Source organism: Hypoxylon fragiforme (assembly GCF_022984875.1).
Source record: "Hypoxylon fragiforme strain CBS 206.31 chromosome Unknown GGS25scaffold_2, whole genome shotgun sequence".
Classification (NCBI taxonomy): domain Eukaryota; kingdom Fungi; phylum Ascomycota; class Sordariomycetes; order Xylariales; family Hypoxylaceae; genus Hypoxylon; species Hypoxylon fragiforme.
The window spans coordinates 594,798-608,184 of record NW_026054757.1 but is presented as its reverse complement, the minus strand read 5'-3'; the positions used below and the strand labels follow the sequence as shown (position 1 = coordinate 608,184).

At 46.2% G+C, this 13,387-nt stretch overlaps 3 protein-coding genes across 3 annotated transcripts; 2 read left to right on the top strand and 1 right to left on the bottom strand.

Annotated features, from left to right (window-relative positions):
* Positions 1-4,777: 4,777 nt before the first annotated feature.
* On the top strand, positions 4,778-6,818 carry GGS25DRAFT_517841 (uncharacterized protein; the record flags this gene model as incomplete). Its single annotated transcript, XM_049263447.1, has 5 exons — positions 4,778-4,924; positions 4,981-5,155; positions 5,217-5,696; positions 5,750-5,986; positions 6,055-6,818. 5 exons carry the CDS (start codon positions 4,778-4,780, stop codon positions 6,816-6,818), a joined length of 1,803 nt encoding a protein of 600 aa, XP_049119712.1.
* Positions 6,819-7,621: 803 nt separating this feature from the next.
* On the top strand, positions 7,622-8,446 carry GGS25DRAFT_473938 (uncharacterized protein). Its single transcript, XM_049259585.1, has one exon. It carries the CDS (start codon positions 7,737-7,739, stop codon positions 8,265-8,267), a length of 531 nt encoding a protein of 176 aa, XP_049119711.1. The 5' UTR covers positions 7,622-7,736; the 3' UTR covers positions 8,268-8,446.
* Positions 8,447-11,802: 3,356 nt separating this feature from the next.
* On the bottom strand, positions 11,803-12,053 carry GGS25DRAFT_473931 (uncharacterized protein). The gene has a single exon (XM_049259584.1). The coding sequence runs from the start codon at positions 12,024-12,026 to the stop codon at positions 11,862-11,864; it is 165 nt and encodes a 54-aa protein (XP_049119710.1). The 5' UTR covers positions 12,027-12,053; the 3' UTR covers positions 11,803-11,861.
* Positions 12,054-13,387: the final 1,334 nt, after the last annotated feature.

Sequence of the window (13,387 nt, the reverse complement as noted above, 5' to 3'; positions counted from 1 at the left end):
TCAACGTTAGATACTATGCCGTAGATAGCTACACAGATAGCCAATGTGATAACGGAAATGGTTCATACTACACCATAATGCCTACTAGGTATAGGTCTATATACCATGGATGTCTTAATGATTGAGATAGGTAAGTTGTTAGAAAGCAGAGAAGCATAGGATACATAATCTTTTATCCTACTTATCCACCAGGGCTCCCCATTCATCAATACCTACATACATACATACATATGGATATCGAAGTTGTCCTGTGCGGGTTCGTACGGTATAACGAAAGTGACTTAAGGTCATGCTATGCGAACCCGAATGCTTTTAAAGCAGATTTACCCCAGAGCGGACTTGCATCTTGGCATTGAACCCCATCTTGTTCATAGCACCTGAACGTTTTTTTTTCTGTGTTGAAGAATGAGTTCGAGACAGGAAAAAGAGAAGAAAGTAAGTACCCAATTACCTACATACAGTAAGTAGTTGGCCAAACCCGTCTGCCAGGTTGATCTGCATTGGACTGTGAGATCTTAAAGAGCCAAGACATGGATAATACAACGTGGGGTTGAAGTTGCTGGCTGCTGGTTGTTATATGTAGTTAGGTTAGTTGTTGACAACAAGTAGGTACATACATATTATACATATATTGCTTTGAATATTTATTCAGAAAAGCGATGACTGACGGACTGCATGTGGATGTATTAAGGAGAATGGATATTCCAAACCCACATATACAAATGTATCTGGCTCTTTAAGTTCATTGTTGCTTAAGTTGCCCAAATTGTAAGACATTAATTACCTACTATGTATATAACTAACCTACTACTTACCAACACCCCATTGGATCTTCGTCGTATAGTGAATCCTTAGAAGGTCGTCTATTTTACTTTGTAACAAAGCCGAATAGAATTCAGGGGTATTCGCAAATTGAACTTGATGTGGAGTAAGGTAAACTACATAGTAGATATACTAGGTTAGTACTTAGTACCCAAGTAGAGTTGGGGTAATTAGTGTACATCATGTAGCTATGCGCTTACATGTGGTACTGTAGGTGTTATGAATTAAAGATTATGAATATCTTCAATGTCTATACATGCACTTTATAGAAATATGCCGACTTACATAGGTATTTGCCTAAGTAAAGAACATTTGAACTTGAAGGAATTCTATGCATTTTCAACTACTATAGATACATATTAGAAAGTAACTAGGTAGTTAGTTACATGGATCTATCTAGTATCTACTGCACCCATCACCATCCATATAAGTGGACAACATCTTATGAATATTGAGATTGGGTTTTCTGATAGGTAGATTTAGATCGCCTTTCGGCTCAACATTTATTCTTTTCTTCCTTTTCTTTCATGTTTAATCCTTCCTCTTTTCTTTTTTAGAATAATATTTTCTTTGTATTTTCGGAAATGACGCGTAGAACAAAGAGCCCTGTCGGGAGGCTCTCCCCCAGTAATCTCTCCCGCGCCGGCCTTCTCGGGTCGCCTCCACTATAAACTCCACAACGCATCGCCCCCGGAACCGTCCTTCCTGCCAGGTGGACAGCTAACTTGGAGCTATGATGGCCCACTTAGTGCAGTACAGGGCCAGTACAGGGCCAGTACAGGGCCAGTACAAGGGCCACTTGGAATCCACTCTTCCCGCTAATAACCTTGAAGGCTAACCTTTTGATGCCAACCTTGAAAGCTACCTAGTACCTACCCAGTACCTAACCTTGAAGAGGTGGCAGGGGTTGGCAATGGTTAGCAGGGGGGCAACTACTGGGCAGAGAAGCCAACTCCCCTGGTCCTAGTACAGGGGTCTTTGCCCACACATCATGCAAAATCACCAAACCGTGATCATTTCATCCACTCTGCCACTATTCTAATCTGTCTCTCTCCGCGTGCCTCCTTTCCCAAGCTTTCTTTGGACCACTCTTCCACCACTCTTCCACCACTTTGTCGCCTGTCGCCTTGGTATTTTTTGATCCCGCTTTCTGAAATATTCTTCCTATTGTAGTTCCTATTCTCCCCTTCTATTTGGCTGTACAACCGGAAACCACTCCAGAGAGATGCTCTTTGTCGTTGGTCAGAACAACATTTGAACCAGAAATGCTGATGTAGTTGTAGCAGCGTCCGATGGTCATTCACCTCCTACATACCTGTATTTGGTTACTATCAGATGCCTACCTAGCCCATCTCCACAAGATATCAGATATTCTAGGTAGGTAGGTAGGCATTTCATCAATATATCAGATCATCTTGGACGAAAGAATAAAAAAAAAAGCAACGATTTCGATTATAGCGTCAAGATTCCGACTCTTTCGGCAATCTCCCGTGAACTTTCAAGGTTGTCAGTGCATCCCAAACGAAGATATATACATCCGTACATTATCTACCCTACTAGCCTACCTACATAATTGCTACAACCAATGTGTACATATCTACTACATGGTATCTAGGATCACTAGATAGTAGGTACATATGTAGGTAGACAGGCATGTATTGTACCTAATGTATCTATCTAACACAAATGGGATTAGATCTCGCTGATATGGATGATTTATGTACGGGTTGCCCAGTACCCCGTCTACATAGGCATATCTGTATTGGGTTCCTCCCCCACTGTACCAGCAGAGTATTGCATTGGTTGGGAAGCCAATCCATGTACTGTAGTTACTTGTACACTACATTACAAGGCCTGGTTGGCTTTTCCTGATGCCGCCATCCACCATCATCGAATACGGTGCCCTGTAGCCAAGTAGCTACCATAGTACCTAAAAAGGTAGAGCTTCAAGAGAAAGATAAAGAGAGAGAAAGAGGAGAGAGGGAGAGATCTTTTCCTTGCCCTGCCCTGTCATATCTATGCCCCTTGAGGGCAAGACCCTCGCAAATACATACATACGTACATACATACACACATACATACATACACTACATCCGTAGGTAGGTATCTAAACCCACACGGTTTCAATGCTACCTACCTCATACTCCGGCAAGGCCATACAGTAGTAGTCTTCCCAGCTGCATACACAGGCCCTGCTCTCAAGGAGTCTTATTAACAGTTGGAAAGGAGGGGCAGGGGGTCGCGAATTCGCTTCGCTCCCCAATCCTTGCCCATCTGTGCACTCTTGGTCTAGGTTGGTATATTTTTTTTCTCTTAGTACCTACATACATACTTTACGAGAACTACTTGTATGTACGAAATACTACACACGGTATTATTTCTCCACAAACACACTTGCCTCTTCAATGTTGCCATTGTAGAAGTCCCTTTTTTTTTTTTTTTTCCTTTTTTCCCTCCTTCGCCGATGTTTATTAACGGGGATGAGCTAAAGTAGCCCATGTGTTGCCGCACTCTTATTTTCGCGCATGTCAGTCGGTCCACCGTCCTCATCGCAATCGTTTGAGCACCGAGTTGAGATCTTGTTGCTACTTCATACTCCTCTCTGACCGAGTACTACTGCCGCCTGCCGCATGAGCTGTGGGCGTCACATGGTTTTACGAAATAGCTCGACTCCGTCGCATCACCTATCCTCCTTCGCATTATACTGCCGGCACTCGTGGTGACGTCCAGTTAGTTAGTCGCTTCTTACTCTTACTACTACTCAATCTCCATACTAGGTAGCGCTGGATAAGGCATTCTTTAAAACTGGTTGGTAAATTGCCCGCCTTGATACCGCTACCTTCACAGTGTGTTTAGGTAGCTTTGAGGCTCCAGAAAGCTGTAGATGATCATGAGATATTATCTAAGCAGCAAGTGATGCCATCTAAACTCTTACGCATTTTCTCATGACGACTCTCGCTGATTCTAAAACAGCCACAGAAGCCAACTTAAGGTATATCGCACGTAAGTGAAAGAGGCTTCGCTGCCCAATGTCTTGCAGCTGTGTAAGAGTGGAAGAGGACAACTACCGTCCTTCACGCGCAACACCTACAACAAGTTGATAATTCCGTTTGAACCCCATTACGAGCTTCAGCTCATTAAACCGGATACAACAGGTTATCGGGTTCTCACACTGCGATATTGCCCTTTCTTTGTTGTTCGCTCAGGACCCATGTTCAGCTCGGCCTAGTTCGCAGCCGCCTACCTACTAGTTCTCTACATCCCAGGTCTGATAGCATTTATTTCATATCCCGTCCGCTTCCACTAGCCAGCCTCCTCAGCAAGCAAGCTCCCGCTACCCTTCCTGGACAAAGAAAGACTGTCTCGTCTGAGGGTCATCAGCCCTCGATGCGCGTTTTGCCTTTCCGTTCGGTTTCCCTTCCTCGATAGGCCACCGCCAATTCCTCCAGAACATACCTACACCACCTACCTCCCACGTTTGTTTGAGTCTACCAATACGAAGTACTACATACACTCTTTATCTCGCCACGACTTCTTCCATCTATATACACCCTCCCACATATATTGGACACGCGCGCCACCTCTCCTTGGGTTGTCACAACATATACTAGCTCTGATAGAAATTCCTCTTCTGACTGCATTCAGCCGGTGCTTTGGTTCTGCGTCATCGTGATCCAATCCAATCCCGTCTCACTACTTCTTCTCTGTGAGACATACCTGGACACAACATCGAAGTCGGAAATCAGCGACGCTACCACGAAGGATCGGAGCGGAGCTCCTCGAAGGCAACTTAAGTTGCATGTGATTAATTCAAGTCGTTCAAAGTGGAGAGGCTCTGCAAGCTCGCAACTTCGCATCGCCATCCACCGAATCATCGAAGTGGGATATAATATCCTGCCACCACAAGAAACTATTCTCCTCTGATTCCGGGCCTCTTTTTTTTCTCTCTTCAGCCATGGTACAAGACGCCAACCAGCATAGGGAGCATTTCCAGCCCCGGGCACCATCATTCTGGACCCCTCCGGATAGAATTCACATGGATTCAGTTCCTGACGAGAACCGTTTTGCTGCTGACCCACAAGATATACGGCGACCCCCAATGGTGGGTTGGGCATAACCCTTCTCTATGGAAAGCTCGTTACTAAAGTTTGATATTAGGCTATCGACAAAGCATTGCGCGAGTTTTGTAACATTTCAGCGGAGTTTTATGTGCTTATACCGGTGATCGACGGGAAGCCCCATATCTTCACGGCACCCACGATACCTTCGCTTGATATATCAAAGTTTTTGAACGTAGAAGCTCTAGGTCGCGAATTGCAGCGCGCTCAGTCCGGTAAGTTCTGGGCGTTTCCAATAAACAGTATTTGTATGAGCCAGACTAAGACGGTATCCAGCTACAAATCCAGCGTATGCCGATCCAGAATTCGGGTTTAATTTAGATGTCAACCGTTATCCAATAGATCCAGCAAGACGCTGGGCTCCGGAGCGTCGATATGGCCAGACTATCAGTTTGGCCGGGTTTGAAGACGACGGGAATTATAAGGCGCGCAAACGACCCAGGGCCAGCTTGATGCGGCGCGAGATGGAAAGTTTTGAGGAAGAATCCATGCCTTCAACCCCGGTAAAGAGGACCATCACCATAAGTGACGAGAAGGCCCTCTGGGCATTCTACGAGGAGCGGTTTAAAACTATCCAACAGACTGCATGTAAGCTAATCGCAAAGGCCTGGGTGAAAGCGGTAGAACCCAAAAAACAATCGACACATCCATATACCGGCAGGGACGAGAAAGCGCCTGAGTGGTGGCCGAGGCCATGGGGGCCAAATCAAGAACACCGAGTACGGCACAAGGAGCCCGACCATCTGTACAAGCGCGGTAAGACAGATACCATAAATGACGAAGACAGAAATGCTAATGAGACCTTGCAGAACGAGTACATCTCTTGGTTCATATTCTTCGGATGATCGTGGAACCTAACAACAAACAACACGCAAACCTACAAAAGCTCTATCTCAACGTGACCAAGCTGGAGGAGGTCACCAACGAGGCGCTGTCTTCTTTCTTCACCGATAAGGAGAACCCCAGCAACATGGCCAAGAGACCTTACTTGAAAGAAATATTCAGGGTTGCTAAGATCGAAGAACGTTACAAGGATGGGCAAATTGGTAAGCAGTCCGAAGCAGTATCACTAAGTAGATACCTATCTGAGCATATAATGCTAACCAGGCCCTAGATCACCTAACCTCGGTTCATGTGATGCCAAATGATCGATCTGGCCAAGGGTACATATCAGACACTGAAGACGTCACGCCAGGGAGAGATGACATCGAGCCTAAGCTGTCGCCGCATTCAGATAGCGCATCACCCCCGAGAGCTAGTGTGTCGCAACCACTGATGGCGCCAAGTCATAGCACGGAGCAGAGTCCAACTCCTCAGATGCCAAGCGATGCCTTCGTTGGGGATATGCCAGTCCGAAATAATAATCAGTACAACCCATCGATATTAGGACCAGATATTACCACGGAACGCCAAACGTTCGTGGAGGCGCCTAATATGCAAGGCAGTCAACCTCCACTGCATCCCCCTACGAATATAGGGCTTCACGATCTGTACACTAACCCACACGATTCTAGTAGAAGATCGTCTATGTTCACTTCGCAGTCGGAATACACAAGCCCAGCCACGCCAACGATGTACTCGCATTGGCAGACTGGATCCACAGCACCCAACAACCCTCCAGTATATGCCTTCCAGCAGCAGGCGAGTAACACACATCAACCGTTTGTAGGGCACACAAGCGTGGCGATGCCCCAAGCCCAGCAATATATGGGGGGAGCGTTCGACGGCCTGGCACGAAGTCACGATACACAACAGCACCCGAGCTTGCTCCGGCAACCGCCTCCGCCGAACTACCCCAGCTACATGCCCCACGAACCAGGGCCCCTTCCGGGATCAGGCATCAAGGTCGACGGTCTCGCCAGGCATTCTACGCAATAGGATTGTGACTAAGCCTGCGAAGACTAGAACGGCCTTGCCTACCCGACGCCTGCTGGTCGTCGAGGAAGAGGAGGCGCAATTTATCATTATCCCTGAGCGAAAATTATTGCTAGCTATGTACGATTTTTACTGAATAGGTAGTCATCAACCCAGCAACATACCTACGTAATGAATACCCGACTTGTCGATTATTTTTTTGGAAAACTATTGGCGGACAGCCAACCCAACCCAGCCCAATTTTCGACTCCCAGTTAGTTCTACGGATATATATTCGCCTCGAAATCCCCAAAGATGTCTCAAAACAGCATAGGGCACAACAAATCTATCTCCCCCGGGATGAAGGGTAAAGTTTCGGGGGGGAGACACAGAGAGAGCGAGACATTTGGATACGCCCCGGCCTACGATTATTCTACATTGTATCGAGGTATCTACCCAAAAAAACCGAAACAAAAAAAACCCCGAAAAAAAGGATTCCGAAGATACGAAACTCTGACAACCAAGAATACGGTATGCCCGGGGCGGCAGTGTGCGCTTTTCAATACATACTACTTCAACTCGACGCGATGAGTCAGTTCAACAAATCATCGCCAAACCAAACCGGTCCTGCCGTTTGCATTTCCATCCATCCATCTTTTTTTATTCTTCTTTATTTTTTCAATCTAGGTACTTCGGAGCGTGTACTCACTCATGATCCTTCTTAATCTCTCGTCTTTTTTTTTTTTTTTGCGTCTTCTGCTATTGATACCTAGTCTGCGAGCATCTTTTATTATCATCATTGGCTGGGTTTGGGTTTTGGGTTTTTCGAATCGAAAGGGCACGGGAAAGAATGAAGGAAGGAAAGGGAAGAAATGGAGGACCGGCAAGACTGACTGACTGAGATGAAATGAATTGGACAACAACAATCCTTGGAACATTATCATGGCGGCTGGGCTGTCTGGACTGGGCTTACCTGGGGGACCTTGGGATTTCAGGGGAATAAGAGAAAGCCCCCCGGTATACAATACAGCCTTTCGGTTCGGACCGGTGGCTTCATTGCTTTCTATCAGCCTTGGAAAACAAACGACTTACGATCGATCGATCTCGCAAGCGCAACTGGTTCGCCGCGACGTTAACCACGCAAACTTGGGGGATATCCCTTCCCCCCTTTTCCTGCCACCCATCGAACATGAGATCCCCCAACGAGTCGAGACAGGGACGTTGGCTTGCTTGTTTGCTGGTTTCATTCTCACTCCCATTCCCATTATTGGCGGCATATTAGCGAGCTCAAAACTTCCACGGAGGCTACCTAAGGTTCTTTTTCTGGCCCTGGCGCGGCGGTGGCTAGCTCTGGAGGTTTTTTTTTTTTTTTTTTTCTTTTGGGCCTGCGTTACCCCCCCTATCCTCCTCCTTCTACCCCTACTCCAAGACCCTGGCCCCCACATAAGAGTTGGGATGATGATGCCGTCATGATCGTTGCTTTACACCCTCCTGCTTACTTACCTACCAATATCTCTCTCTGTGCGCGGTGTGTGTGCGTGTGTCTGTCTGTGTGTGTTTTTATATGTACCTAGGTAGCTTTCCCCGAGCGGGTGGCTTAGGGGGCAAGCTAGGAAGGGAGGCACTTGGCTTTTTTTGGGGGGGGAGGGGGGGGGGGATTGTAGTACCGAGGTCAAGAGCTGGACACGTTTGGTAGATTGCTGCATAAGCTTTGGGGATACGCCCGGATTAGGGGGGCTACATACCTACCTACCTAACCTAGGTACATGCTGTAGATGGGGGGAAATCTAGGGGGGGTGGGGGAGGGGAGCTTCGGGATATGGACATGTATGGTCTGCATGCTGAGAGAAAGAGGGAAGGCCCCATGGGCATGGCATGGCATGGCTTTGCCGGGATCTAATTAACATAAAGTGAGCACTTCAAGAGAAAGAAGAAGCGAGATGCCTTCTACGTTGTGTGTGCTTTGTGGTGCTCTGAGATTTGCTTGGGTAGGTACCTACATACTGGGTACATAGGTAGACTATCTTTAGATACTATGTAGGTAGGTAGGCTAGTATATTTAAGGGGGGGTGGTATATACCTGCCCAAATACATACTAATCTAAGCTAGATACTTAGGTACTTAGGTAGAGAAGATCAAGAATATCTATATTGAAGGTCACATCCATCCATACATGCCCCATGCCGCTTGTAGCATATGTGCATGTATGGCAGGTGCTTGCATTTCGATCCCGTGATTTTTTTTTGGCAATTTTTCTTTTTTTATATATATTTTCCACCTGTCTGCATATGTAATGCCTCCCCGGAGAAATGAGGCGTTTTCTTCAACAGAGAAAAAACTGGCATATGCATGCGTGTTAGTATGTATGCATGCATGCATCATGTGTGTAGGTATGCAGGCAAGTACATAACCTAGGTTAGTAGGTAGGTAGGTATCTAAGTACCCGAGCAAACCAAAAAGAAATGCATCTGGACATCTGAAGCTCAGCTCAACGACTGGCGTAATACAACGCAAGGCGATTGGATGCGTACCTCTACTACCTACTGTACCTAGTTAATACCTAGCAAGTAAGAAGTGGATGGTGATGGGGTCCTGCGTTACGGACGGGGGTGCGCGAGGCCCGTCCCGCGATTTTTTTTTTGGCTCCCGTTTTACGTTGCACGAACAGTTAATTAATTAATTAGCTACCTACCTAGCTACATATATAGGTATGTGCTATGTACTACTAGACTCTAGTCTCTAGTAGTAATGCCTAATGTAGGTACTACTATGTATGTAACTTAGTTAGATGTAGACATTGTAGAGAGATAGTTACTTTGACGATGTAACATGGCCAGATCGAGTTTCAAGTAAGATCTCTCGCTTTTGATCTAGGCCGGATGGCATTAGATTCGATTCTACCTACATAGGTATGTAACCTAGGCAAATATCTATCTATATTATGTTATTAATGCCACTACATAGTATTGCATGCGCATACATATGCGACCTCATACACTCACACTCGGACTTGGTTACAGTACCTACCTACCTATTATATGATACGTCCATTCAAGCCACCCACATAAAATTTGGGGGGGGCAGAGAAACAAAACCCCCCCAAAACGACGTTGACGTTGTTGCTGGATCTCAAATCTCAACATGCTGGAGGAAAAATGACATGGGGATGACGATACAAAAACCCGCGGGACCGGCAAGCCGAACCCTCGACAACGGCTACCCTATTGCTTGCTTACTTGCTTTCATCGTTAGCGAAATGACTACAGGGACAATCATCTATGTAACTACATGCACAATACAATCCTACGCAGGAATCCATACCGAAGCCAATCCCAACCCCGGCCCGCGGGCACATCTGAACTTTCTCCACAAACGTAGTTTTGTGTAACTGGGTCACATCGTACATCGATGTAACTATATAAAAGAAAAGAAAAAGGCTAGGTGTGTGTGTGTGTGTGTGCCAAGGCTGTGTCGGTCGTAATATAAGATCACCTATGCAGAACAAACAAAAACGATGAGGATGAGGATGGCGATGATGATGATGGTTGATTGCGTGTAGGTACGACGACGGGGTTTATCAGGGAGCGAGACGCGTAAGGTCTGGCCGTTGAGGTTTGTATCTAATAGATAATTGCCTACATAGGTGGGTAATAGAGAATAGCAACAAAACAAAACAAAAAAAAGAAGAAAAAACAAAAGCAAACCCGATCTCGGCCGAACCACTCACCTCCCCCGAAGAGATCAAACTCCCGGAGACGCAAGATCAAGCAGGCCAGGCAGCAGATGACGCAGTCCTATATGTACGTGTTATATAGCAGGTAAGTAGGTACTGTACGGAGTAACTAGGTACATAGGTTAATGTAGGTAGGTAGGGGGTGTGTGGTTCCAGTAGGTATCGGATTGGATTGGGATGGATATATGTACACTACAGGTCACATCTCATAATACTGGGGTAGAGAAAAGTGGCCGAGCATTGGTTGGTAATATACGGTACTTGCCTACCTGCCTACCTACCCAAGTACCTACTTTATATATACACAGACACAGACCTATAATAGATGTAATACCTGCCTATATGTAGTTATATGTATCATGTAATGTAATGTAGGCAGGCAGTTGCCAGGTAGTTAGTGATGTAGCATCGAAACAACCGCCTTTGGGACGACATCTTCTTCAAAAGGCGACGTCTAACTATGTAACTATCTACCAACATGCATCCATACATACCTAGGTATGCATCATCCATCCTCTTACAATCCATCCCGCACCCGCAACCCAGCTCCCTCGGGATTTCCGCCTCGGGTTCCCGCGCCCTTTTTGACACAAGATTGGCTCAGATCGCCCGTTTTTGACCCTTTGGGACCCGCATACATACATACATACATACATACATACGTACATAGGTATACATAGGTACTGGATGGATACCTATGTATGTACCTAGTAGGTAAGATCGAAGCAAGTCCTTATCCCGTGTCGCTTCGACGACCTACCTATTTCAAATCTGCCTGCGTTATTAGTGGGTATCCATCTACACATAGGGGCGTGTTAGAGTGTTTTGTTTTATTTTCGGTAGTTACCTATAATACCTACATAGCATTGAACCTCAAGGTAGGTATATACCTAACCTAGGTACTTGGTATATATGTATGGTATGTATGCATGTACGTACATGGCAGCCTCGTTTTCTTTCACCCATTCTCTAACTTGTTTGATTGGATATGCGCGGAGGATCGAGGTGAGTAGGCACATTAGGTAGTTAGGGTTTAGGGGCTCAAGACACAATATTCACCTACCTACCTACATGCGTACACTATTGCCTAACGTATGTGCATCATGTGCTAGTAACCAAACACCGTACAAGTAGTAAACAAGTGTGTAGTCAACATTGAACCCCATACAGGACTACACACGTACATGTAGCGTATGTAAGTAATCTACCTACCTACCTACCTACGTCTTCTCCAGCTTTTATTCATATATTCCATAGTGTCTTGTGCTACCCAAACATCTACCCCGTGGCCCATCCCGCGAGGGGCATGACTTGGCTGCAATTCTCTCTCTCTCTCAAAAAAGAAAAAAAAAAGAAAAAGAAAAACACACAAAACTAAAACTATGTACGTAGTTAGTTGTTGATTTTGGCTTGCACGTAACTACATGTATATTCTCAAACAACCCAACTAGGTAGGTACTTAGGTAGGTACATATCGCTGCTGCGACGTGACACCGCATCCCATGCGTCGTCCTAGCCACGGCATCGTACATGACCCGCCCGCCCGCCCGTCCTTCGCGAAGGGGGAGGGGGGGTAGCTGGCACGCTGGCCCCAAGCACCAGGTCACGGTAACGTACCTACGAAGTTTTGAAGGATTCTTTTTCTTTTTTTATCTCCGTTCCGACTGTAGCTTGGAAATGGAAGGAAGGAAGGTAGGTAGGCTGGCTGGTAATTAGGTAGGTAGTAGTTAGTCGTTTGTATTTCTCCCCTTGGCCTATGTAGGTTACTGTATGTAGCATCGGTTCCACGGTTGCGGGATTGAAAAAAAAAGCGTTTTGGGGTGCGAATGAAAGGAAAGGGGTTGAAAAGGAGAGAGAGAAAGGGGGGGGGGATTTCTAGAACTTTCAACCTAGGTACCTACTGCAATACCTAGGTACCTACTTAGGTAGACATGGATGTTCTTCTTCGCCTTTGCTTCTTCTTCTTCTTCTTTCTCCACATCCTGGCTTTCTTCATGTAAATAAACAAGGTGCAGGTAACGACTACATACATACCTACCTATGGTGTGATTATCCCCCCCCAGCCCGTTCGTTAGACAGCGGCTCTAACTAACTAACTAACTAACCTGCCCGCACAAAACCTCTCTCCAGCTCTACCCTTCGGAAATGCAAGTCTCCCAGAAAGGGGCGTTGTAACTTGCAGGCAGCGAATTAGATTGCACTTTCAAGTTCCCGTCCGTCGATGGGAACCCCAACACACCCCCCCCCAAAAAAAAAGTCAATAGTCCCCCATCTCGATCCTCTTCCCTGCCTAATCTAGATCATCGACGGGTGTGCAGACGACGGGTGCAGACGCCCGCATGAGATACTATGTACTATGTATGTATGTATGTATGTATGTATGTATGTATGTATGTATGTATGTATGTATGTATGTACAGTAGCGCCGGGGGGGTAGGCAGGTAACTAGTGTCGGTTGTAAGCTTATAGTTAGTTCCATCCCGTTGCGTCCAAGCTAGCTAGCTACCTACATATATCGTATCGTACACTAGTCCAGACATGTATGTATGTATGTATGTATGTATGTATGTAAGATGGAAGCATGCAGGTAGAGTAGACATCGGGGGAGGGGGCAGGCAAAGTTCCTCTTCCCCTTCCCGCGCTTTCCAATCAATCAATCAAACCGCAACCCTTCTTTCTAGCGGCGTTGACACAAATTCCGCTTCGACGAGGCTTAGGAGATTAAACGCCGCGCGATGCCGCCCGGGGAAGGGGGAGGGGGATGATGGAGACAGACAGCTGCACGGTTTTTTTTTTCCAATAGGTAGGTAGGCAGCCAACGACTAGTTAGCCCCTTTCCCTCTCTCTCTCTCTCTCCACA

Coding starts and splice junctions, on each gene's coding strand:
- GGS25DRAFT_473938 (XM_049259585.1), top strand. CDS start 7,737: ATGGCGGCTGGGCTGTCTGGACTGGGCTTACCTGGGGGACCTTGGGAT.
- GGS25DRAFT_473931 (XM_049259584.1), bottom strand. CDS start 12,026: ATGCGGTGTCACGTCGCAGCAGCGATATGTACCTACCTAAGTACCTAC.